Raw genomic sequence first — 24369 nt, forward strand, 5'->3', positions numbered from 1 at the left:
AATGTAATATTTGGCAAAACATTCAAGAGTTATTTATATTACCAAATAACAACTAGTAACTAAACTTTTTTTAAATCCATGGAGAAACAACTGTCCTTAGGGATTCATATTACCCTAAAATATATGCTGTTTCCTAGGGAGAGTATGCAGCCCACAGAGCTCTCCCACAGGTCAAACTTGATTGCAAGTCTAGGTAGAGTAAAATAGCATTAAGCTGAATGAAATATACAAAGGATCAACAACAAAACCCATTCAAAGAGTCCTATTGTTCCTTCTGTTTTTATCCTTTTCATTATTTTAAAAACATTTTATGGACATTTTTAATAGATAATGAACATATAATTAGATTACAAACCATTACCTTATTTGGTCCTCCTTCTCCATCCCCACCCACCATTCACCTTTCCATTTCAATATCTTTTTGATGGTGAGTTCTATCACCAGTGTTGAGATGTTCATGGGCTCAGTATTGTGCAGGTCTTATGGGAGTAAAAAATGGCATTTATAATGAAGTCATCAGTGCAGTGGCCACTTCGTGTGTGGAGGACAGTGTTCTCAAGTCCCAGTTCCCATACTGAGGCTCTTATATTCTTTCCTCTTCTGCTATCAGTCTGTTTTATCCTTTATTCTGGCACATCTAGCTGCAGTTATTTATTTGTTTACTTATTTGAGAGAGAGAGAGAGAAAGAGAGAGAGAGAGAGAGAGAGAGAGAGAGAGAGAGAATTAGCATGACTGGGCCTCAGCCACTGAAATCAAACTCCAGATACTTGTACCACCTAGTGGGCATGTGTGACCTTGTGCTTGCTTCACCTTTGTGTGTCTGGCTTAGGTGGGATCTGTAGAATCAAATATGGGCCATTAGGCTTCACAGACAAATGCCTTAACCACTAAGCTATAGATTCAGCCCTTTTTTGTTTTTTATTTGAGAGAGAGAGAGAGAGACAGAGAGACACAGAGAGAGACAGAGACACACACAGGGAGACAGCTGCAGTTTTGACCGCAGGCAGGCATTTGGAAGTTGCCAAGTACTAACAAGTTGTTTCTGTTGTCAGAAATCATGGACAATCAAGTGTGGCAAATATATGGAAAGCAGCCCTGCCTCTGAGCCAACTTCCTTTTGGAGATATAGACTCAATTACTCAACATCTCAGTGAATACAACCAGGTAGAATATACCTGTCATGCTGTCTTTTGAAAGAACTTGCAGTAAGGCCCTTTGCATTTATGTTCTAATAATTTCCATTGTGAAGGAGACACTGAGGATACTCCACACCTACTGAAGCAGAGATCCAGAGACTCTAAGAACTCATCTTTGAAGTGGTCCTAAAACACACCCAACACAGCTTAGAGAATTTTGGAGAGGAGGGGGCAGAAAGATTGTAAGAGCCACAGGTTGGGACATCATGCTCAGGGATATTGCCTCGCCCCAACCACTGAGTGCTGGTCCTACAATGCATAACCCACAACCCCATGGGAAATACCTGCAACCCCACTGAGGATGATTCCAAGAGGAATGGGGCCAGGGATAAGGAAAAGTATGGTACCAACACATGATATATTTATACTAAGGCTAGCCATAACATGTAAAAAAATAAATAAAAGAAAAAATGAATCTTATATATGTCCAGTTAAATAAATCATATAAATTAAAAAAAATAATATTTGCCATAGACTTATCAACATTTTCTGTTTTCTTTAGTGATTCTTTAAATCAAAAGATGTTATCTTAGAGTGGAGTGGAGAGCTCCTTGGGAGAACTTCCCTGACACTCTTTTAGGGGACTCTTTACTATATGTTCACATAAATGAGACAACACTCTTAGTTAAAATGACAATTTTATTCCAACAGAATATTTTAGTCATGGCAAAAATAGAGTTCAGTATTTGGGCATGGGAAGTTAAGTTGAAGTTCAGTTAAAATCTCTTTCCATGAGGGCATGTGAAGGACTTTAGTTGTTTTACAAGTGAGGTGCTTCTAACTCAGAAGTTTCAACTTTATTATTGAAAGATTATTGCAATGGGTAAACTTATCAAAAATAATTTACTCAACAAGAAAAATCAGGAGTAGCAGTTAGATGCATAGTATCTAAAACCTCCAGGTTTTTCTGTTTTCTTTTTACCTTCACATTCCATTTTTATCATTATTGATAAAGTCCTGTCAGTACTTGAACAGAAATACTTAGAGTGCATTAGCTAAAGGCCAACATCCCATTCTGTGTTCATTCAACATCCCTATAAGCCATTATGTACAGGAAATAACAGCTAACATTATACAAGGGAAAAAAATAAACTTCAGTTCAGTCTTTCGAGATACCAGAAATATTAGGCACATTTCTGTTTCATATTCAAACAAACTTCTGCTTTTTAAAGCCAGTCTCATTACAAAAGTGAATCTTTTGTAAAAAGAAAGAGAATATGTGATCCAATCACAAAAGAAAAACAAAACAAAGAAACCAATATGTAGCTAATATGAACAAAGTACATGATATGCATATGTGAAGATGTTACAATGAATCTAATTGCTTGGTACATCAATAAATTAAAAAAAGGAAGGAAGGAAGGTTTTCTATTGAATGTCAATCAATGGAAAGCATATTTTTTTTCAAAATTATTTTTTTTCACCATTTGCCTGAACTGTGTTCTCCCATAATCCTGGGTTGACATGTGTGTGCCAATTTAGACTTCAGACTGTGCTAATCTGAAGAGCTTTTTCAGGGCTTCCTTCACATCTTTGTTCCTGAGGCTGTAGATCATGGGGTTCAGCATGGGGAACAACACAGTATAAAAGGTAGACACCATCTTGTCCCGCTCTAGGGAGTAGCTGGAACTTGGGCGAGAGTAGATGTAGAGAATGGAACCATAGTACAGGGTGACAGAGACCAAATGGGAAGAGCAGGTGGAGAAGGCCTTGAGGCGGCCCTGTGTGGAGCGGATCCTTAGGATGGCATCAATGATGAAGAGGTAGGAGGCCAGGATTAGCAGGGTGGGGGTAATGACATTGGAGGCCAGGAGAAAGTATAGAACTGACTGGTAACTCTTCCTCACATCACATGCCAACTTCACCAGAGGTGGCACATCACAAAAGAAGTCATCAATGACATTGCCACCACAAAAATCCAATGTGAATGTATTGCTGGTTAATATGACTGCATTAACAAATCCTCCAGTATAGGAGTACATAACCAGGCATATGCACAATTGTCTTGACATGGCCTGAGCATAAAGAAGGGGCTTGGAGATGGCCACATAGCGGTCATAAGCCATGGCAGCCAGCAAGTAACACTCACTGTATGCCAGTCCAGCAGAGAAGAAGAACTGACACAGACATCCTGCAAAGGAGATGCTCTTGTCCTCGGAGATGCAGGTTACTAGGATCTTTGGGGTGTAAACAGAAGAATACCAAAGATCCAGAAAAGACAGATTTCCAATGAAGAAATACATGGGTGTGTGGAGCCTGGAGTCATTGCAGATTAGCACGATGAGCGTGATGTTTCCTAGCAAAGTCAGAGAGTAAACTCCCAAAAACAATACAAAAAGGATGAGCTGCATTACAGGGTCTGTTGTGAAACCCAGCAAGATGAACTGAGTCACTGTGTGATTGGCCTTCTCCATGTTTCAAATAGCTTGCACCTAGAGAGGCATTTAATTTCCACCACCAAATCCAAATAAGGAGACAATGATTATTAAGTACAAAAACTCTGGATGACTATAATTCAGATGATGGCCTGTCTTTGACAGGTAATGGGAGTGTTGTGAGCATTGGTATATCAATTGCAATGAAATACATTTAATAAATAGGTCAAAAAGCCATTAGAGTGGTTATTCATGTTTCATAAAATGTTTTCTCTATCCAGGTGCTATTTTAAAATATATCTTATTTATTTATTTATTTATTTGAGAGACACAGAGAAAGAGGTAGAGAGAAAGTGAGAGAGAGAGAGAGAGAGAGAGAGAGAGAGAGAGAGGGAGAATGGGCATGCCAGGGCCTATAGCCACTGCAAAAAAAAAAAAAACAACTCCAGATGCATGCACCTCCTTGTGAATCTGGTTTATGTGGGTCCTGAAGAATTGAACCAGGATCTTTTGGCAATGCAGACAAGTGCCTTAACAGTTAAGCCATCTTCTCTAGCCCAGGTGCTATTTTAGAAAATGAAATTTAATAGTGAATTTGATTGAGATGACTTCTATTGAGGTTTATTTTTCAGACAGTGTCAGATGAAAACAAATAAGCTAATAACAGCACATAGATTTTCTGTTGATAATCAGGCTATTAAGAATGTAGAATTATATATTTGGAGAAATGAATCAGAAACTGACTGAATTTGACACACATTAAAAAGTACCACCTCAGGCAGACAGAAGGCTTAGCACTTGAGGTGCTTGCCTGCAAAATCTAAGGACCCAGGTTCAATTCCTCAGTACCCATGTAAAGCCAGGTTCACACTGTGGCTCATGTGTCTGGAGTTTTGTTTGCAGTGTCTATGGGTCCTGGTACTTGTTTTATGTCTATTTCTTTCTCTCTCTCTCCCTTTCTCTCTCTCTCTCTCATAAATAGATACAAATAAAGTAAAAAACAAAACAGTACCACTCCTCTCATTTTCTGGCGATGAATGGATGAATAGTTTAGGGCTTTGAGAACTTGAGTCTTTTTAGTTTTGTGGTGCTGACACTCTCTTCCCATAGTTCCTGTTTGTCCTCAGCTAGTTTAAAGAAGCTTTGACATATAATGTGTATTATAAACATGCACTACTATTATAAGCTTCTTTTTGTTTTTGTTTCTGTATTTTGTTTTTTCGAGGTAGGGTCTCACTCTAGCTCAGGCTGACCTGGAATTCACTGTGTAGTCTCAGGGTGGCCTCAAACTCATGGTGATCCTCCTACCTCTGCCTCCCGAGTGCTGGGATTAAAGGTGTGTGCCACCACACCCGGCTTGTAAGCTTTTTTTTTTTTTTTTTTTTTTTGTTATATGGCTCTAGAAATTGACTTCAGGTCCCAGTGTTTACAAGGCAAGCACTTTATTGACTGAACAGCCTTTCTAGCTATAATTCTATATTTTAGTTTGCGTGTGCATGTGCGCTTGTGGGTATGTGCACATGTGTGCTTGTGTATGCACATGTTGTATCATGAAACTAGAAAGAGGACCATGAGAGGGGAAAAGAGATCTAAGGACATGAGAAAAGGAGAGACTAATAGAATACATATGACATGGAAGTGAAAGAAAGAGGCAGTGAGGGAGGAAGGGAACCCCTGGGAGTGGAGAAAGGCAGTGTGGGATAGGAGAGGGAGAAGAGGACTAACAAGAGAAAAGAGTAGAGGAGATGCTGTGATTTAACCCATTGCTTTGCAAGCCAAATTACAAAGAAAAGAAACCCAGTTGTGGAACTTGTACATTTCACAACTGATCTGCCAGGCAAGATCTGCCCACTGGTACAATGGTGGCATGAAGATTGTATGAGTAACCAACTGCTTTCTGATTAGATGCAAGGCCAATTCCCCAAAAGGAACTTCATGCCTGGTATGGTAAACCTGGCCAAAAGCCTATGGCTAGGTGCCTAGGTCCCAGGAGAGAACCTACTACAGTTATGCTGAATGGACAGCACATCAAACTGCTTTCTAATTATCAACAATTGTTCCTATAGATTGGTACTGCTTGAGGCCTCAACCAGAGAGTTTCTTCGGTGAACAATGGTTTTTGCAGAAATGTATGGTTGGCAAAATTGCTAAGATTAAGAGACTATTATGTGTTTACCTTCAAATAAGACAAGATATCTAAGTTACCCTCACATGAAAAGCTCATGGAATCTCCCAAAAAAGTGGTGGAAAGAATGTAAGAGTAGGAGAATGTGGAGGAGGGTTAAAAATACTGTCATCTGTATACAACATGACCATTACATTAACTCTCAGCAGCTGTGGTTTCTAGCATAAGTTTGAGCCTATCCATACTTCACCATTTATGGGTGAAAGAAAGAAAACACGAGAGCCCACATCTCTCCAGAGTACTTACTGGTAGCCAGTGTTGCTGGGAGAGGGGAGTCAGATTCATTAGTGGTGTAAGCACTGTTAAGTTGCACATACTACAGTAAAGAACCTTCCACACATGATCATGCAAGCAACTCTTCTTCAACTCAAAGGGTTTAAAGTGAGATGGGTTCTAATGGGGAAGAAGAAGAATCTCAATGGAAAAGGGGCAAAAATGCTAACAGGGGGCAGGTGAAGTGGTTTAAAGTTAAGGTACTTGCCTGTGAAGCCTAAGGATTCAGGTTTGATTCCCCAGTACCCATATAAGCCCAATGTACAAGGTGGTGCATGTGTCTTGAGATTGTGTGGCTAGAGGCCCTGGCCCACCCATTCTCTCTCTTTCTCTCTATCTGCTTCCTTCTCACTCTCTCTTAAATAAATAAATTAATAAATCAATAAATTTAAAAAACAAATATTAATAGGTAGAAAAAGATCAAAACACATAATTTACATGTATGTAAATGTCAGAAATAAATAAAACTACAAAAGAGAAATATAATAGAGAAAGAGCCAGATGGAGAATCAAGATGAAATTTTGGTATAGCTCAACAAATAATTCAATTTTCAGTATCTACTAATAAGGATGATGTCATTGTGGGTCTATGGAATTTAATAACCTGTGGGTCTCTAAAAGTAACCATGGATATTATTTCTGAAACCATTTACCCCAAGGTGAAAGTATGCATGACAGTAGTGCTGAATACTATCACACTGAAACAGAAATTCCTTTTTAAAAGATACACTTTTAATCCTTCCTGTATGGTGACTGAATGGCTTATGTAGCCCACCTGTAAGCACAAAGACATGTATTTGTGAACGCCCATAAGCCACATGCAAAGTGGCATAAGAAGTGTTTTAGAATGTAGTGAATATGTGATAATCGTAGTGGAGAGTTTGTGGTAATGCAATGCAAATTACAGTGATAAAAGCTGTTTCACAGTGAAATAGCTACATATAATGACCTGGGACATAGGCAACACTTGTGAGTTATCTTGAATGTGTGAGACTCAACTAACAGAACATTTATTCATATTGGTTCTAAGATTTGCTGGCAGAGTTGTTAACTTGTAAAAAGAAAAAAACATTTCTTCAAGGTATCACTTATTGAAATATAGGAAAACCTTAAAATATATAGTTTTCATTTGTTTGCAAAATATATTTCAAACTCATAAATAACTTTTTCAGTGAAAAATATACATCATGGCCTTAGATATAGGTGGTGAGGCATTCTTTTTTTATTGTTTTCTTTACATAGTACTCTCCTGCAAATATATGGTAGTTTTATCCCTGTTTATTGCATACAATTTTTTGACAAGAACAATTCCAACTACACGGTTAAAAGATGCACCTAGAGAAGAGTACACCAAGCCTCATGGTTTATGTTGTGAATCTTTATAGGTTCTACTAGGAATTATGTGAGAAAAGAGAAAGTAATTTTAGAACAGTGCTATGTTGTCAACGCATCAGTAGAGATATACATTTATACATAATAGAGATATACATTTTCCAGGTCCAACAGGTAAGAGCCTACTAAGATGCTTGCTCCATGTCAGCATGTATTTTTTTGTTCACGTCAGCCTGTATTTTTTTTTTTGTCCATGCTGTGCATTGCTGTATCTCCATAGCTTAATGTAGTATAATACACATAAAAATGAACACTATTTATTTAATAAATGAATGAATGGGCAGTCTTGATTCAGATGATAAACAGTTATATTAATGCTGTGGGTTGGTCTCTAACAGTTTCATTCTACTCTAAAACCACTACAGTATCTTGTTTGGTTTCTCACATATTTTTGGTGATGTCATTAATCCCCAATTATTTGTAATCTTTGCAGACACAACTAGGGAGAAACAACAACAACAAAAAATCTATAGCATGGTGAGATTTACCAAATATTTATTTTTTAAAAGGGGACTGTCTCCAAAAGAAGTATTTTTCATGTCTGAATAGGTTGTTTATGATGTTGGCCTTAGAAACCAGTGCTCACAGCTCAAACTGGAGATTGTTTGAACAGCTTTCTGCTTTCAGATTCTTTCTCATTTTACAAAACTAGTCTGCAATGTAGTATGTTTGCTCATGGGAACATGATGTGATGTTTCTCTATTTGTTTTTGTTGCAAAGGAGATAACTCAATAAAGACTAAGACAGTCCCTGGACTTTTAAAAACACTCTAGTAAAAAATGAGTAAATTTCTTTGACATACATTTACATGGCCAGTATTATTTCCAGTCTTTCAAATGTAGATGAGCCCCAAGGAACCTGCTTTTACTGTGAAACCAGCTAGAATGAGTGATTGTACAAACTGACAATGCTGGAATGGTCATCAGTTACTTTATTATGATATATCAAGAAATCTTACTCATTGCAACACTGTAAAGACTTAAGGGGTGGACACGCAGGTGTTTCATCATGCTTGATCTTTCAAGATGAGCCACAAACAGACCTTGGTGTGTGTATGTGTTTGTAGTCTGTGTGCCTATGGGTTAGCATGTTTGTGGCTGTACTTATGTATGTGTGCATCAGGTGTCTTACTCAATAGCTTATTGACTGAGGTAGCATCTCTAATGGTACCCCGGGCTTGTAGATTCAGCTAGTCTAGGATCCCTGGGATTCCTGGTGCTGTCTCTCAAGTGCTGGGATTATAGGCTGGCTTTCTTATTACCAGATATGTATGTGGAAGCTGGGATTTGAACTCAGGTCATCATGCTTATACATCAGGCCCTTTTTTCATTGAGAAATTTTCCCCAGCCATATGGATTATATTTTAATTGTGACGCTAAGAATTTCTACAGTTATAACTTTAGAAAACTTACTTAAATATCACTAATTTAATTTTCATATGTATTACATTGTGAAATTATATATCATATGATTCTATTCCATTTTTATGCAATGGTATTGCCTTCTTATGTAAAACACTACAATGGTTTATATTTGCACTTACTATCTCTCCATTGACTTCCTAGTGTACTTTCACTTTTCTGTCAGCATTTTCTTTCCTTTCTATCCCCTCTCCTTTTGCACAATAATCTCCTTGTGACCTAACCATCCAATAAGGAGCTCAGAGCCATGTTCAACCCTGGTTACCCCATCATTCATCCAGTCTGGTTATTTCCTAAAGACTATTGTGCTAGAAAACTCATTTAAGTTGTATTGGGTTTCAATATTATTGGAACTCATATAACATAATTTTTCTTAAAAAAAAGCAATGTTTATAATTTACCCTGGGCCACACAATAAAGGACAGGACATAAATTTCAAAGGGGATTCCCCTGACACTCTGGACATGAGCAGGAAGACTGGCTTGACAAGTGGAGTCTTGTATGAATTTGAACAAAACAACCAGGGTCCTTAGCAGTATAAACTAGCCATACCCCATGATAGCTATATAAACAAAGGTACATATTATTATCTAAAAAAATGGAAAGCATTTTCTATTCATACTCAAATACAACCGTCTGTCTTTAGTGGCAACCTTCCATTGGCAGAGGTCTTCTAAAAGTACCATGTGCCTTATCCTTTCTTGAAGAAGATCAAATTTAACGGACTCTGAGCAATTCTTCTTGCCTTTTGTCTCTTATACTACTCATCTCTGCTGCTTAGTTTCTTTACTGTAATTGCTCTTGAGATATGGCAAAAGTTATTTCTTTGGTTATTGGTGCCTAGGAGTTGCTTGTTTATACATGCTATATTTCACTGCAGTGGTAATTGCTCCTTTATCTTTAATGGTATACAATTCTGGTCTCTTATGTAAAGTCCCAGGAATTTCAGAACTGGAAAGAAGATTATGGTCATTTTTTAGGGATATAGAATTATCTGTTTATTTAGATAAAGGAAGACCAGAAAAAAGAGAGTGTAGTTTCCAAAATCAGGGTAAACAGGGGGTTCAGAAAACAAATTGGAACAAAATCATTAGAACTGAGTTAGATTAGGGAAGAAAGATCTTCAAGGGACTTCACATCTGTGGGATTTCCATCATCCAGGGCAAGGAGATCTCCTGGGTCTCACAGGCTTGGCTGCTGAATACAGAAGTACCATATATTCTTCTAGACACTTAGCAGAAATATACCAATAGCTTACTTTCAAAAAGCTTGCGATCTACTTGTTGAAACCACATATAATATGATGGCACTAAAGTAAATCATACATTTTGCTCCAACATTCTGCCTATCGTGTGTCAAATAATTGAGATACTTTCTTAGAATTCACCAATTATGACTATGCCTTTAGCCTAGACTATGCCTTTAGCCTAGAACTATGATTGTCAGCAGCAAATGATTTTTAAAATAGTTAAGTAACTTACCTTAAATTTTCAGCAACAACAATATCTCTCACCAGAATTAAAATCTTGATTTCCCAGAATGTTTTATTTCAGTTTCTGGATTCCCAGGTTTATAGAGTGCTGAAAACCCTAAGGATTTCATAGCCTAGGGAAGACCTAAGAGGACAATTAAAACAGTGTGCTGACAAATTGCATATGACTAAACAAGATGGGGGGGGGGTAATGGAGACTGCTTCTTGGGTGAAAAAAAGGACATATATACTTTTTATTCTCATTCTCTGATGACTTGTGTGGAAGAATAACAAAATATATACGTATACAATTATGTGATTTATTTATTTATTTTGTTTATTTCAAGGTAGGGTCTCACTCTGGTTGCTAACCTGGAATTCAGTATGTAGTTTCAGGGTTGTCTTAAACTCATGGTGATCCTCTTAACTCTGCTTTTCAAATGCTGGGATTAAAGGCATGCACCACCACACCCAGCTGTAGTTTTATTTTTTACATCTGTACATCTATGCTATCAAATCATGTATGTCCTTCCATGTTGATATCTTTGCTATGTGTTTGTTATTTATCATTTCTCCTTTTAACCACATTCTGATTTTTTTCTTTAATCTCTATGCTCCAATATGCTGAGTTGCATGAGTCATATCAGTTGTTCTTTTACTGTTTATCAACCTGAAGAGTTTGTCTAGGGATTTGTAAGATCTGGAAGAAGAGTGAAGGAATATAGTTTCCCCAAGGCTCCTGAATGCATTACTGTATTCCTGACATGGCAGCCTCTTTCAAAGTACTCTCTTCAGTGCCTATAATAACTCATTCTTCTTGTACCATCAGGTTTACACTTCCTAACAGCCCTCAGATATTATCAGTACTGGAATTGTTATGTTATTCTACTCTAAGGATGACTAGTCCTACAATAGAATCCTCTAATTAAATCATAGAGAAATAACGAAATTCATCCCCCAAATGAAAACATAACAACCAATGACACCCTGATTAAAAAAAAATGCTGAACTGGGAGCAAACCATTAAAGAACCAACAATTGTATCAATGTAATTGAGCAGAATCATCTCCTAGATCATTCAGCTTTTGACAATAGGCTTAGCTTGAATGAAGAAAATGTTAGAACCCTCCAAAGAGATGTGAATAAATTAAAGGAAGTCAAGAAATAGAAGATCTCAACAACCAGTTGATTAAGCTTAATGAAGACTTGATCAAATTCAAGAATGAATTCCAAGAAGCATCAAGAAAATCAGAACTCAAATTGAAATCATACTTAAAAAAAGATGGACATGTTGCAAAATAGTACAATAGAAAACATAAATCAAATAGAAATCATAAAAAACTTCTCTAGAGCTCCTCACTAACAGATTCCCTCATGTGGAAGACAGAAACTTTGACCTGGAAAACAAGACAAAAGAAATTGACCAGGGGGCTAAAAATTTTGCTAAGTTCAAAAAATTAAGTGAACATAGTACAAAGGAACTGTGGGATACTCTAAAATGACCAAACATAAAGCTCATGGGTATACCAGAAGGAGAGGAAATCCAGACCAAAGGCATAGAGAACATATTCAACAAAATTATTGAAGAAAAAATTTTGCATTTCTTAAAAGAGAGGCCCATGCCGATCCAAGAAGCCCACAGAACACCAAACAGACATGACCAAAGAAGAAACTCTCCAAGGCACATCATAGTTAAAACTCTTAACAATGAAAACAAAGAGAGAATATTAAAAGCAGAAAGAGAGAAACAACTTACAAGATACAAAGGCAATTCCATCAGAATAACATCAGATTTCTCAATGGAAACGCTGAAAGCCAGAAGAGCATGGAATGCAACACTTCAAAGTCTAAAAAGCAGTGGCATCCAACCCAAGCTATTCTATCCAGCAAAAGAATCCCTCCTAATACATGATGAAAGGAAAACTGTCCATAAAAAAGGCAATTGTATGATTATACGAATACAAAGGCAAACTTACAGAGACTACGTTAGGGAATAGGTCACATGTAAGAGTCAAACAACCAATCTCAAGAGCCAACAAGATAGACCAAGCTCAAAATAGCACAAAACACAAGAGAGTACCAAATCACATTACAAAAAAAAAAAAAAAAAAAAAAAAAAACACACCTCATCATGGCAGGAATTAATTCAAACCTCTCAGTAATAACCATAAATATTAACACTTTTAACTCTACCATCAAAATACACAGGTTATCATAGTGAATCAAAAACACTGGTCCCTTCTATCTGCTGTCTTCAAGAAGCCCACCTTATCTTAACAATAGACAACTTCTCAGGGTGAAAGTTTGGAAAATGATGTTCCAAGCCAATGGAAATAAAGAGCAAGTGGTTGTTGCTATATTAATATCTGATAAAATAGACTTTACACCAAAAGTAATTAAAAAGAACATAGAAGTATATTTCTTATTCACCAAGAGAATGATCCAACATGAGCATATCACAATCATAAATAAATATGTGCCAAACACAGGTTCACCACAGTGTATAAAACAAAATCTGCTTAATAAGAAAATATAAATAAACACCAACACCACCATAGTTAGAGACTTCAATACTACACTATCATCAATAGACAAATTATCTAAGCAGAAAACCAATAGGGAAATAATAGAGCTCAACATCATAGATCAACTAGACCTAATCCATATCAATATCTACAGCACTTTCCACCCCAATTATACAGAATACACATTCTTCCCAGCAACCTATAGAACCTTCTCCAAGATTGACCATATAATAGGCCATAAGGGTGCCTCCATAAAGTCAGGAGAATTGAAGTATCTTCCTGCATCATATCAGATCACTATGCTTTAAAGCTAGAAATTAAAACCAAGAGACACATCAAGATCTCCACCAGCTCCTGGAGACTAAACAACACACTTTTTCTCAACTAGTGGTCTGGGAAGAAATCAAAAGTGAAATTTTTAAATTCTTAGAATTGAATGATAATGAAAGAAATAACCTACCAAAACTTACAGGACACAAACAAGGCAGTCCTTAGGGGAAAATTCATAGCCCTAAATGCCTTCATTACAAAGACAGAGAGCTCCCAAATTAATAACCTGACTGTCCACCTAAAGGCACTTGAAAACAAAACAAAAACAAGAAGAATCCAACTCAAAGAGCTCCAGTTGGAAATAAATAGCCCAGGTTAGAACATAAATTAATGAATTGGAAACCAAGAAAGCAATTTTTAAAAAAATAATGAAATGAAGACCCAATTCTTTGAAAAAAAGAAGATTGACAAACTCTTGCCAATTTGATCAAGCAAAAACAAACAAACAAACAAAAAAACAGAGAGTCTCAAATTAAGAAAATCACAAATGAAAAATGACAGATCAAAACAGATATCAATGAAATTTGAAGAATCATTAGGACACTTTTAAAACCTCTACTTCAGACTTCCAGGTAAGATGGTGGCCTAGGAGCTATGCCAAAACAGCCTAGGGAGAGATTTAAGCACAACTACAGCAAAATTCACTCTTCTTCTGAAAAGTGAATGAGGACAGTTTATTCTTAGACACAGAGGAAAAGCAGGAGAGACCAAGATCCACCAGAAAGGAGGAAAATGGCCAGAATTCCAGTGAGGTGCTTGTAGCTCACTGATTTGCATGATCCATGCACCCACCCAGTACAGCCCGCTAGGCGCATCAAGCAGCAGCAATAGCAGATACCAAAAAAGGGATTTTTCAACTTCATCAGCCTTCTTGCAAAGTTAAGAAATCTGAAATAAAGGCAGCTGAGATCAGCTAAGGAGTTACTGAAAGTACACATGTGGAATTGCATGAGTAACTACAGGTTTTCAGCACACTCCCATCCCCCAACCATCAGAACTTTGAGCCTCCTGCATTCAGCCCCCTGTGGCAGCCAGCAGGACTGATCGGAACTCCAGCTCCAGAGCAAAACATGGAGGGACTGAGGTGGGCACTCAGCATTTGTGACCCTGGAAGCCAAAGCAAAAGGTAAGGAGGTCAACTGACAAAATACAAACAAAAACACGTACATAGGCCTGCATTGGAAGAGCTAATCTCTCTTTCCATGGTCAGGGCAGGTTATGGGTTATATATTCTTGGATGGCTTTAACATTTTCAAATAAGATGTATTTGGGGGTTGAATGTTGTCTTTGATGCTTTTATATTTATAGGACCTTTGTCTTTTGCTTCTGTCATTACTGGTGGCAGGGTCATTCACATCCAGGCTTACCTGGAACCCAATTCAGAACAGAATTCTCTACCTCCAGGTTGACAAAATTAAGGGTGTATAATAACACACACCCTTAGGGATTTTGTTTTTATTTTAACCCCCACAATTGCATACTTTGTGCTGGTTTTTATTGAATGTGTATATTTCTCAGTTGAGTTTATAATGTGCCAATAAATTGTTCCACCTAGTCCATTAGAATACTTGCTTAGCAAGCATACTCAATACCTAGGATTACTTCTGTGGCTGGATCTACACCTGTCTACTTGAACTCATATCCTGAAAATATATAAAGGTGGATTGCCACAGCTAATAGCCTGTTGTGATGCTCATACAAGTGCAATAGTGTTGCAAAGCCATGGTGGGAAACCAGCTGCTCTGAATTTGGCTAACTGATCCCGTCTCTGGTATGGGACCCATAGCTGGAACTGGGATACAAGTCTGAATCATATCCAAACATAAGTCCACTCTCCACTATCAAGCTACCACCAATCATGGGCCACAAGAGGGCCAACACCTATTAACTTCTCTATAAAAAAGTAAGGGCTATCTCATATGTTGGGTGCTAACTTTACTCGCCGTTGGAGAATCTGCTTCTCTTTTTCAGATAGACATAGATCCTAAGGAGAGATCCACCCCATCATACCGAACAAGGGCCCTGGCTGAAACTAAGAAAAATTGGTGAAACAAGCAAGGGTGCTGTTTTCTTAGTGAACCAGGTACCAGCACAAGGGTGAAGGAGATCAACACAGAGAAAAGTCAACTCCTACCAAATCAGAGCCAGAGACCCAGAGGCCCCCAACACCTCATCACTGAAGCAGACCAAAAATGAACCCAACATGGCTCAGGGAAATTTTGCGGAAGAGGGGGCAGAAAGAATGTCAGAGCCACATGTTGGGTCATGATATGCAGAGACATTTATCCTACCCATAACTGTAGGCTAACTCCAGAATGCATGACCCATATACCTCAACAAGGAGGGACCAGGGGGAGAGGGGTAGGTCATGGATGAGCCTAACAATGGTACCAAATTGACTATATGCTGAGCACAAAACTAATTAATAAATTAAAAAAAATAGGAGGCACTCTCAGTAATATTGTTCTGGTAAAAGACTTCCTGAACCAAACCCCAGTAGCCCAGTAAATTAAACAAGCATTCAACCAATGGGATCTCATGAAGCCAAAGAGCTTTTGTACAGACAAGCATACCTTAAACAGAACAAATAGATTATACACTGAATGGGTGAAAATCTTTGCCAGCTATACCACTGACAGAAGCCTAATATCTAGAATCTACAAAGAACTTAAAAAACTAAACAATAAAAACTCAAACAACCCACTCCAAAAGTGGGGGAGAGAACTAAGTAGGTAGTTCTCAGAGGAAAAATTACAAATGGCTAACACACACTTAAGAAAATGTTCAATATCCCTAACTATTAGGGAAATAAATATTTACACAACTATGGGATTCCACTTTATCCCAGTAAGAAGAGAAAACATTAAAAATTCAAACAAAAACAAATGTTGGTTAGGATGTGGAGAAATAGGAACACTCATTCACTGTTTGTGGGAATGTAAGCTGGTACAACCAATGTGGAAATTAATATGAAGACCCCTGAAAAACATGAATATAGAGATACCAACAGACTGTGGGCATTTACCCAAAGGGCTCCACATCTCAGTTCAGAGATATTTGCTCAACCGTGTTTATAGCTGCTCAATGCATAATAGCCAAGAACTGGAGTGAACCCAGGAGCTCATCATAGGATAAATGTATAATAAAATGTGGTATAATTACACAATGAAATTCTACTCAGCATTAAGAAAAAATAACACAATGAAATTTGTAGGGAAATTGTTGAACTTGGAACCGATCATTCTAAGTAAACTCACACAATCACAGAAAGGCAAGTGTCACATGTTCTCACTCATCTGCATTTCCTAACCTGGATCAGCCCAAGTTGCTGACATACTTGAATAGCATTTTGAGCACTTGATTACCCACCAGAAATTAATGGTAAGACCCTATTGCTGAAGACACCATATGCTGTCAGCACAGACAATGGAGAGACCAGGTTGGAGTCCAGAAGAGAACCAGTTCCCATTATCCCATCTACTGCTAGAAGGTGCTACGTGAGCTGCTGGGGGAATGAGGCCAACATCTGTCTGAGCAACTCAAAGTCAAAGCAACTCAGAAGCAAACAACCTGATGTGATGCTCACACAAGTGCAATAGTGGCACACAGCCATAATGGGTAACTAACTGCTCTTGGATTGGCTAACAGATATGCTCAGTGGAAAAGAACCCATATCTAGAACTGGAAAACCAGTCAGAATCATATTCAAATAATGATTCTCCTTTCCATTGCCAAACTCCCACTAATCTTGGATCATAATAGGGTCTACACACTTTAAATTCTCTCTAAATTAATAATGGTTATCCCATTTAATGTGCTGACTTCACTCTTTATTGGAGAATCTGCTTGTCTTTATCAGATAGGAGCTGGACCTGAGGAGATAAATGACCCAGTGCACTCCACCCTGCCCCCAGTGGAAACCACTGAGGAATTGGGGAAAGGGGCAAGTGTGCTGTTTTCTTAGGGAATCTGATATCAGCACATGAGTTAAGGAGACAAATACTGAGCACTCTCAACACCTACCAAACTGGAGATCCAGAGGCTGCTAAGAGCCCATCACTGAAGTAGCCTTAAATGTACCCAACATGGCTCAGGGAATTTTGAAGAATAGGGGGTGGAAAGATTGTTAGAGCCACATGTTGGGCATTTTGCACAGAGACATTGCCTCTCCCCCATAACTGACTGCTGCCCCTGTATTACACAACCCACAATCTCCATGGGGTTGACCTGCATCCCCAGTGAGGATGTCCTCTTCAGAAAAGGGGCAAGGAGGAGGGAAAGGATGGTACAAGCGTATGGTGCTCACATACTAAACATGTCCATATCTAATAAAAATAAATTTAAAAATAAAAAAAGTGGGCTGGAGAGATGGCTTAGCGGTTAAGCGCTTGCCTGTGAAGCCTAAGAACCCCAGTTCAAGGCTCGATTCCCCAGGTCCCATGTTAGCCAGATACACAAGGGGTCACATGCATCTAGAGTTCATTTGCAGTGGCTGGAGGCCCTGATGTGCCCATTCTCTCTCTCTATATATATTTGCCTCTCTTTCTCTCTCTGTTGCTCTCAAATAAATAAATAAAAAGTAACAAAAAAATTTAAACAAAAAGATTTAAAATAAATAAATAAATAAATAAAGTATAGAAGTTTTGGTAGCCATCTCTCCTTGACTTCATCTGGAAGTTTACTTATATCCCATTGGTTTCCTTCTCTTTTTCTTCCTTATTTTTTCCTCATCTTCATCCCCTTCTTCCTTCTTTTCCTACCATTCTCCTTTAATTTCTCCACAGGTTCCTCCTAAGTGATTCAGTTCTTAATGATATTGAACCTGCAATAATTTTTTCTTTTTTTTTTATGAGAGTGAGAGAAAGAGTGAGGGGAAGAGAGAGAGAGAATTGTTACTGCTCCAGGGCCTCCAACCACTGTAACTGAACTCTAGATATGTGTGTTACCTTGTGCACATGTGTGACCTTGCTCATAAGTCACCTTGTGTGTCTGGTTTACATGGGATCTGGGGAGCTGAACATGGTTCCTTAGGCTTCACAGGCAACCATCCTAACCACTAAGCAATTTCGCCAGCCCAGGCCCTGATTGGTAATCTTTACAGGGTCTCACTGATTTAGATCTGCAAATTATGGAGAACATGTAATAAATGAATTCTTTGGCATGAAATCTGAAGATTAAGATACTTTCCATATAGACATATTTATTGATATGAACACACTAATAAGGGGTATGAAATTTAATGCAACAGCTGTGAATTTTTGAAAAATGCAACAGTTTTTCTTTAGTTTTTGAACTGAATATTGAATGGAAAGAGCCAATGTAGTTAGAGTCAAAACATCAGACCAATTTGGCATACTGCTGAAGAATATTTCTGAAAAGATAAATGGCAGATGTTGTAATTGATGATATGTAATTGGTTCTACTATTCTTTACTATCTCATCTATTACCTTGCTCATTCTAGGACTCCAAAGAGAATTAGTTTTCTAAAATTCAAATGTACATTGTTGGGAGAATCATGAGCAGATATCTTTATAAGCTCCTCTGAGGCTGGGTAGGCTAGTGATGATATCAGAGAAACTACATCACATTGTACAACTAACAAAGGCATGATGCAGGGTATTATCCATACGTATGAAACAATTTATTTGGTTATCAAATATATGTGGGGCAGACATCTGCAGCCATGTCTCATGGATTTGGAGGTTCCTAAAGAATGAAGTATATGGATATCAACCAAGAACTGCTTTGCTAGCAAGGGATTATCACATTTGTACCTGATGCACTAATATAAAAATGCAATATCATATAACCCATTGAACTAAGCTAATTTATAGCTATTGCAAACATAGTTTAAAGGGAAAGCAAGCCCCTTTTTCTATTGCCAGGATATAGGTATTTTGTTTAATAACACATGTGTCTACTTAATCCCACCTAGTGTTTGCTTCTTGAGGGATCCTAACAACTAAAATCTCTTTTCTATGAATTGGGCCACAAGATCCAATTTTTCTGCCCATAAAATATAGACTAATCATCAGCACAGAAGCCTGCAAGTCTTCCTTTGTGTACCTCCTTCCACTTGATACTACTCATGATTTTCACTTCTTTGCATGGATAGGTGCATGTAGATTACATGTTTGTGTTTTAATGTTTGCACATGTGTGGGCACACAGGTTTACACAGGTGTCCCTTTTCATTGTTCTCCACCTTATTTATTGAGGCAGGTGATGGCTTTCTTGATGCCTCACTAATTTTGTCTAACTGGATGAGAAGTCCCTGGGCACCCCTGTCTCCATGACTCAAGTGCTGATTTCTAGAAGGTCACCATGCCCATTTGACATTTACGTGGGGGTTGAGAACTCAGGTTCTCACAGTTGTGTGGTAAGAACTTGCCCACTGAGCCATCACCCCAACCATGATTTTCACTGTTTAAATTTAAAAAAATATTTATTTATTTTTATTATTTACAATTTCCATAATTACAGATAATAAACAATGCTAATTTTCTTACCCTTTACTTTTTCCTTCATAGCTGTACTCTCCATCATACCCTCCCTCAGTGTCTATTTTTATATCATCATCTTTTCCTCCTCTTATGATGTTCATGTGTAGGTCATGACAGCCACTGCAAGGTCATGGATATCCAGGCCATTTTGTATGTGGAACAGTGCATTGTAAGGAGTCCTACCCTTCCTTTGCCCTTTACATTCTTCCTGTAACCTCTTCTGCAATGCACCCTGAGTCTTGAAAGATGTGATAGAGATGTTTTGGTGTTGAGCACTCCTCTGTCACTTCTCAGCACTATGGTGTCTTTTGAGTCATCCCAGAGGTGACTGCCATCTGAAAAGAGAAGCTTCTCTAACAAAAAGCAAGAGTAGCATTAATATAAGGGTATGAACATTAAGAGAGGTGCTTACTGGGCAGTTTGGTGAGCATAATATATGCTTTGATTCAGTACCAGCAGACATTACACCCTTAGGGCTCATGACTTCCCTCATCATAGGTTTTCAGAATCAGGTATGTGTTCTCTCCTGTGGAGTGGGGGCCTCCAGTTCAATTAGAGAGCAGTTTGTTTCCCCCATAACAGACATGCCACTATTGCACCCATTGGCTTATTTGTCCTGGCTGGCCAAATTTAGGCTTGCAATGTCCACTGTTTTCTATCTCCAACGATGACTTTGCTCTCTCCCATGGAGCTGCATGCAGCATAGCACTTTCCAGCTGGTCAACATGGAGGAGGTTTTCAGATCAGCTCCAGCTTGGTTTCACAGAGATCTTGTAGCCCTGGTGTGTGGAGACTGGAGCAATAGGGTCTTACCACCTATTCCTGGTGGATAAACAAGAGCCTCAGTAATGGCTTGTAATGTTTTGAGGGTATCAGTGACTTTCCTGGCTAATGACTCACTAGAAAGTATCCCATCCCTGGCACTGCAAAATTTTAGTAACAATCTATGACTCCAGTGTGTGCCATTGTCCAAAAAAAAAAAAAAAAAAGGTTTCCATTTGACTTGCTCCTACCCTTTTACATTTTTTTTTTTTTTTTTTTGAGGTAGGGTCTCACTCTGGTCCATGCTGACCTGGAATTAACTCTGTCATCTCAGGGTGGTCTTGAACTCATGGCAATCCTCCTACCTCTGCCTCCCCAGTGCTGGGATTAAAGGCGTGCGCCACCACGCCCGGCCCTTTTACACTTTGATTAGCCCCCCACCACGCTTCCTTTACTCAAGCTCTTCCCCTGACCTCACTTAGGTTTTTCCACTCCCAGTAAAGTGTTTTCCTACTTACATGTATACAATACCATTGTCTTAAGTCTTCAAATCACATTTTGAGTAGAAATGTTTTAGATCATGACATAGATCTAAGATTTATTCTGATTTGGTATTTATGTATTTAGAACTGGCTCACAGTATAAAAATCATGTTTGTGGACATGAGGAAAGAATATTTTAGGGAATGAAACTCAGGACAGTAGTATCAGTTTAATGAGATGAGATTTTTCAATTTCAAATTGTCCAGAAGAAGATCTCAAGATGAAGAAAGGAAAATACAAATTTTGTGATTGGCTAGCTATTTTTCCTATTATCCATAATGGGCGTGAGTACTTAAATTCAGCAATTTGAGCAACGATGATGTGTCTTTCCAGTTTCCTTTGACTGAACAGCTTGTAAACCTGGCTACTTGTCATTTTCTCTGTAGTTGACCATTTGCATTGTCATTTGTAATGGATCATCAACATTTGTGCAGTGTCCTTTCCTGAAGATTCATAAACAGACTGGCCAGAATTAATTTGTTCAGTCCTATCCTGTTCTTGATCAGTTTTACCTCATGAAAGTATGTAATGTCAGAGTGAATATCACTAGTCATCCTGTGCTTGATAGTCTTCATTCATAGTGTTTGTGCCTAAAATTGCTCATCAGGAAGAATCAGGAATTCTTAGAATGTACCTGAACCTAAGGGATAGAGTAGCAGTGTATGCATAGCATGTGTTTGAAACCATCTCTGTGTTTAGAGAATGTGAATTCTCCTACAAATGGTAAGGCAGGGATGCATGGAGGCAATATAAAAAGTCTTATTAGTGAAGTGTCCACGTTTCAAATCATGAAAATATTTAATAAACTAATGCTCCTTTTAATAGCAGATTATTGAGAAAGGTAAATGCCAAGACATTCACTAGAGAAAAGAAAATATAAAAGGAAACATGGATTAGAGAATAAAAGAAAGTTGTGATCAAACAATGGCTGTGGAAGATAAGTTTTATTTAATTTTGTTGAGGCGATGCAAAGTGAGGAATTGAGTGCTGGAGCACCTGAGGTGCTCCCTAGTGGAGTCTTTAGAAGCTGCATTTGGGCTTTTCCAAATACTTTTTGATGTAAGATATTTATACTTCCAAAGTCAAAGATGTCTGCCTTTCACAATTAGTATTATAATCATTATCAATGTCATACCCATTGACCTTTAAGTGTGCTGGCCTCCACTTGTATTTCATGTCATGACATCACTGATGTCACCACATGCAAATTACTTGTGAGACATTTCACCAATAGCAGACATATTTGCACAATCATGAAATACATGACCTAACTGTTCCCAGAAACATAGATTGAAGATTATTGAAGATATGATTTGATGGTGACTTCTAATATAAATTGCTATATCCATCACAATCTTTTCTGGAAATAAATTAGGACTCTTTGCACTGGAAAAGTTGAGAATTTAATGATGGGCATATGCACAAAATTGTGAACAAAGTATAGGAATAATAGTGCAAAACTAAACTAGTTTTATTTTCCCAGAGTCTGACCATATCTAGGTCTGAAAAGAGATGGGAAAAGAATGTTGTCAGGGGAAATAGGGAGAGAGAGAGAGAGAGAGAGATTATAACATTAATCTTTATAAAATTTTCTATCTTTTCAATTTCAGTTCATCTATTATTGTCAAAGCTCACTGGCACATACCACACAGGTGACTCTTGGATCATTGAGCTGGATGGGAAAGGTGGCCATTTATCAATGACATAAAGGAGTTGGAAATGTGTACCATTTTATAGGCATCCACAAATATATGTACTTATCATTATTTGAGTGGATATAATTATGTATGTATACAACTGCATAAATTTATAATTATTTATGTATCTAATTGCATGCATTTATTTGAATTCTGTAAAATAGTAAAAAAGGTGAAGAAATTATAACTGAATACATCCATCAGTGAGGAATCACATTCCCTAAACTGAATCTTCCTGAATCTTATGAAATATAATTAAAACAACTTCATTAGTGCACAGTTTTGACTAATTGTATTGTTTGTAATTTCCCTAAGCTACAAAACCATGAGGAATTCTGTGAGTGTAAATACCTTGGGATCAAGTAACTGTTATAAAGAGCCTGGAAGTTGATGACTTGGCCTTGGGATACTGCAATGAGGTGTTTGATACAGTTCTGGTAAGTTGTATTACGTACATATTGTTAGTGTTACAGAAATTTTATTTTACTCCCATAAGATTCAACAACCACTTGCATTCTTTTAAATGCAAGGACCTACAGCCTTTTAAAAATAACCCCCCTTTGCAAAACAGTATGAGAAATTTCTAGAAGAAAAAATGATAGCTTCAATGTAATTTTATACTTGCAGTGACAAAGGCCAATCTATATTAAAATAATGAACAAAATCCCAAAGTATATAATTCACCCCTCAAATAAACTAGCATCTGCTAAGAACCACCCGACATGGATATAAGCTGTTGTGAATATTTAAAAAAAACTTAGTGTGTCTATATTCAGGTTCAAAATAAATCATGAAAAATTGAATTTTCTGAACCTATTTTTTACTAGAAAGGAGGAATATACAATCAGCATTTTAGGAAACAGCAGTTTACTATAGTTGACAGGTTGCTATCATTTCTACTGAGATTTTTCTAGAAAAGTACATCTTTTTGAAAACACAACTTCAACCTATAACAAACACCACGATAATTGATTTTCAAAGATAAGTTTATTATATATAGTTCCTCCCAACAAAACATCATGCAATGCAGTACCATGCTGGAGAAAATAGGGCATCATTATGTAAGGAACTCAAAAGTTTCTGAGAAGGAATGGGCTAGGCTGGGAAGGTGACATGAGCAAGTTTGACTCATTGCCATGGGCCTTGGGCTCTAGGAGAAATCTCTGGTGGTGATATACCTGGTGTTGGAGTGATTTAGACCACAGAAAATAAAGCTGTCCAGTGCATGAGGACTAGAAAATGTGGTAGCTGGAATACCATCTTTACATTGAGCGCTTGCATATGGAATGTGTTCTCATGCATGCAGGCAGGCTGGGGTTTATATCTTGGAATTAACTATACCTGAGAGGCATAGTCTGAGGATTACCAGAGTCTGTTATATGTTAAAAGTGTCCTAAGATAGGAAATCTCATTTTTTTATTTTGAGACAATGGGTTATTAGGTATCCCAGGCTGGCCTCAAATTCATGATGCTCCTACCTCAGTCTCTTGAATGTGGGGATTACAGGTGCATATCACCACACTTGATCTGAATTAGTTTGAGCATTATGATTTGTACATTCTCTAAGAATATTCTAAGACAGATATAAATACTTAGCTGTGATCTTATATAACCTCATTAGTGCTTCAAACACATTCTACCCAAGGCAGATAGCCACATTTCTGACAGACACTCCCCCTTCCTTTTGATTTTCTGT

General features: G+C 37.8%; 1 protein-coding gene across 1 annotated transcript; it reads right to left on the bottom strand.

The window, feature by feature from the left end:
* Positions 1–2675: 2675 nt before the first annotated feature.
* Positions 2676–3614, bottom strand: LOC101603827 (olfactory receptor 1013-like). The gene has a single exon (XM_004667738.2). It carries the CDS (start codon positions 3609–3611, stop codon positions 2676–2678), a length of 936 nt encoding a protein of 311 aa, XP_004667795.2. The 5' UTR covers positions 3612–3614.
* Positions 3615–24369: the final 20755 nt, after the last annotated feature.

This window comes from Jaculus jaculus, chromosome 1 (assembly GCF_020740685.1).
Source record: "Jaculus jaculus isolate mJacJac1 chromosome 1, mJacJac1.mat.Y.cur, whole genome shotgun sequence".
Taxonomy (NCBI): domain Eukaryota; kingdom Metazoa; phylum Chordata; class Mammalia; order Rodentia; family Dipodidae; genus Jaculus; species Jaculus jaculus.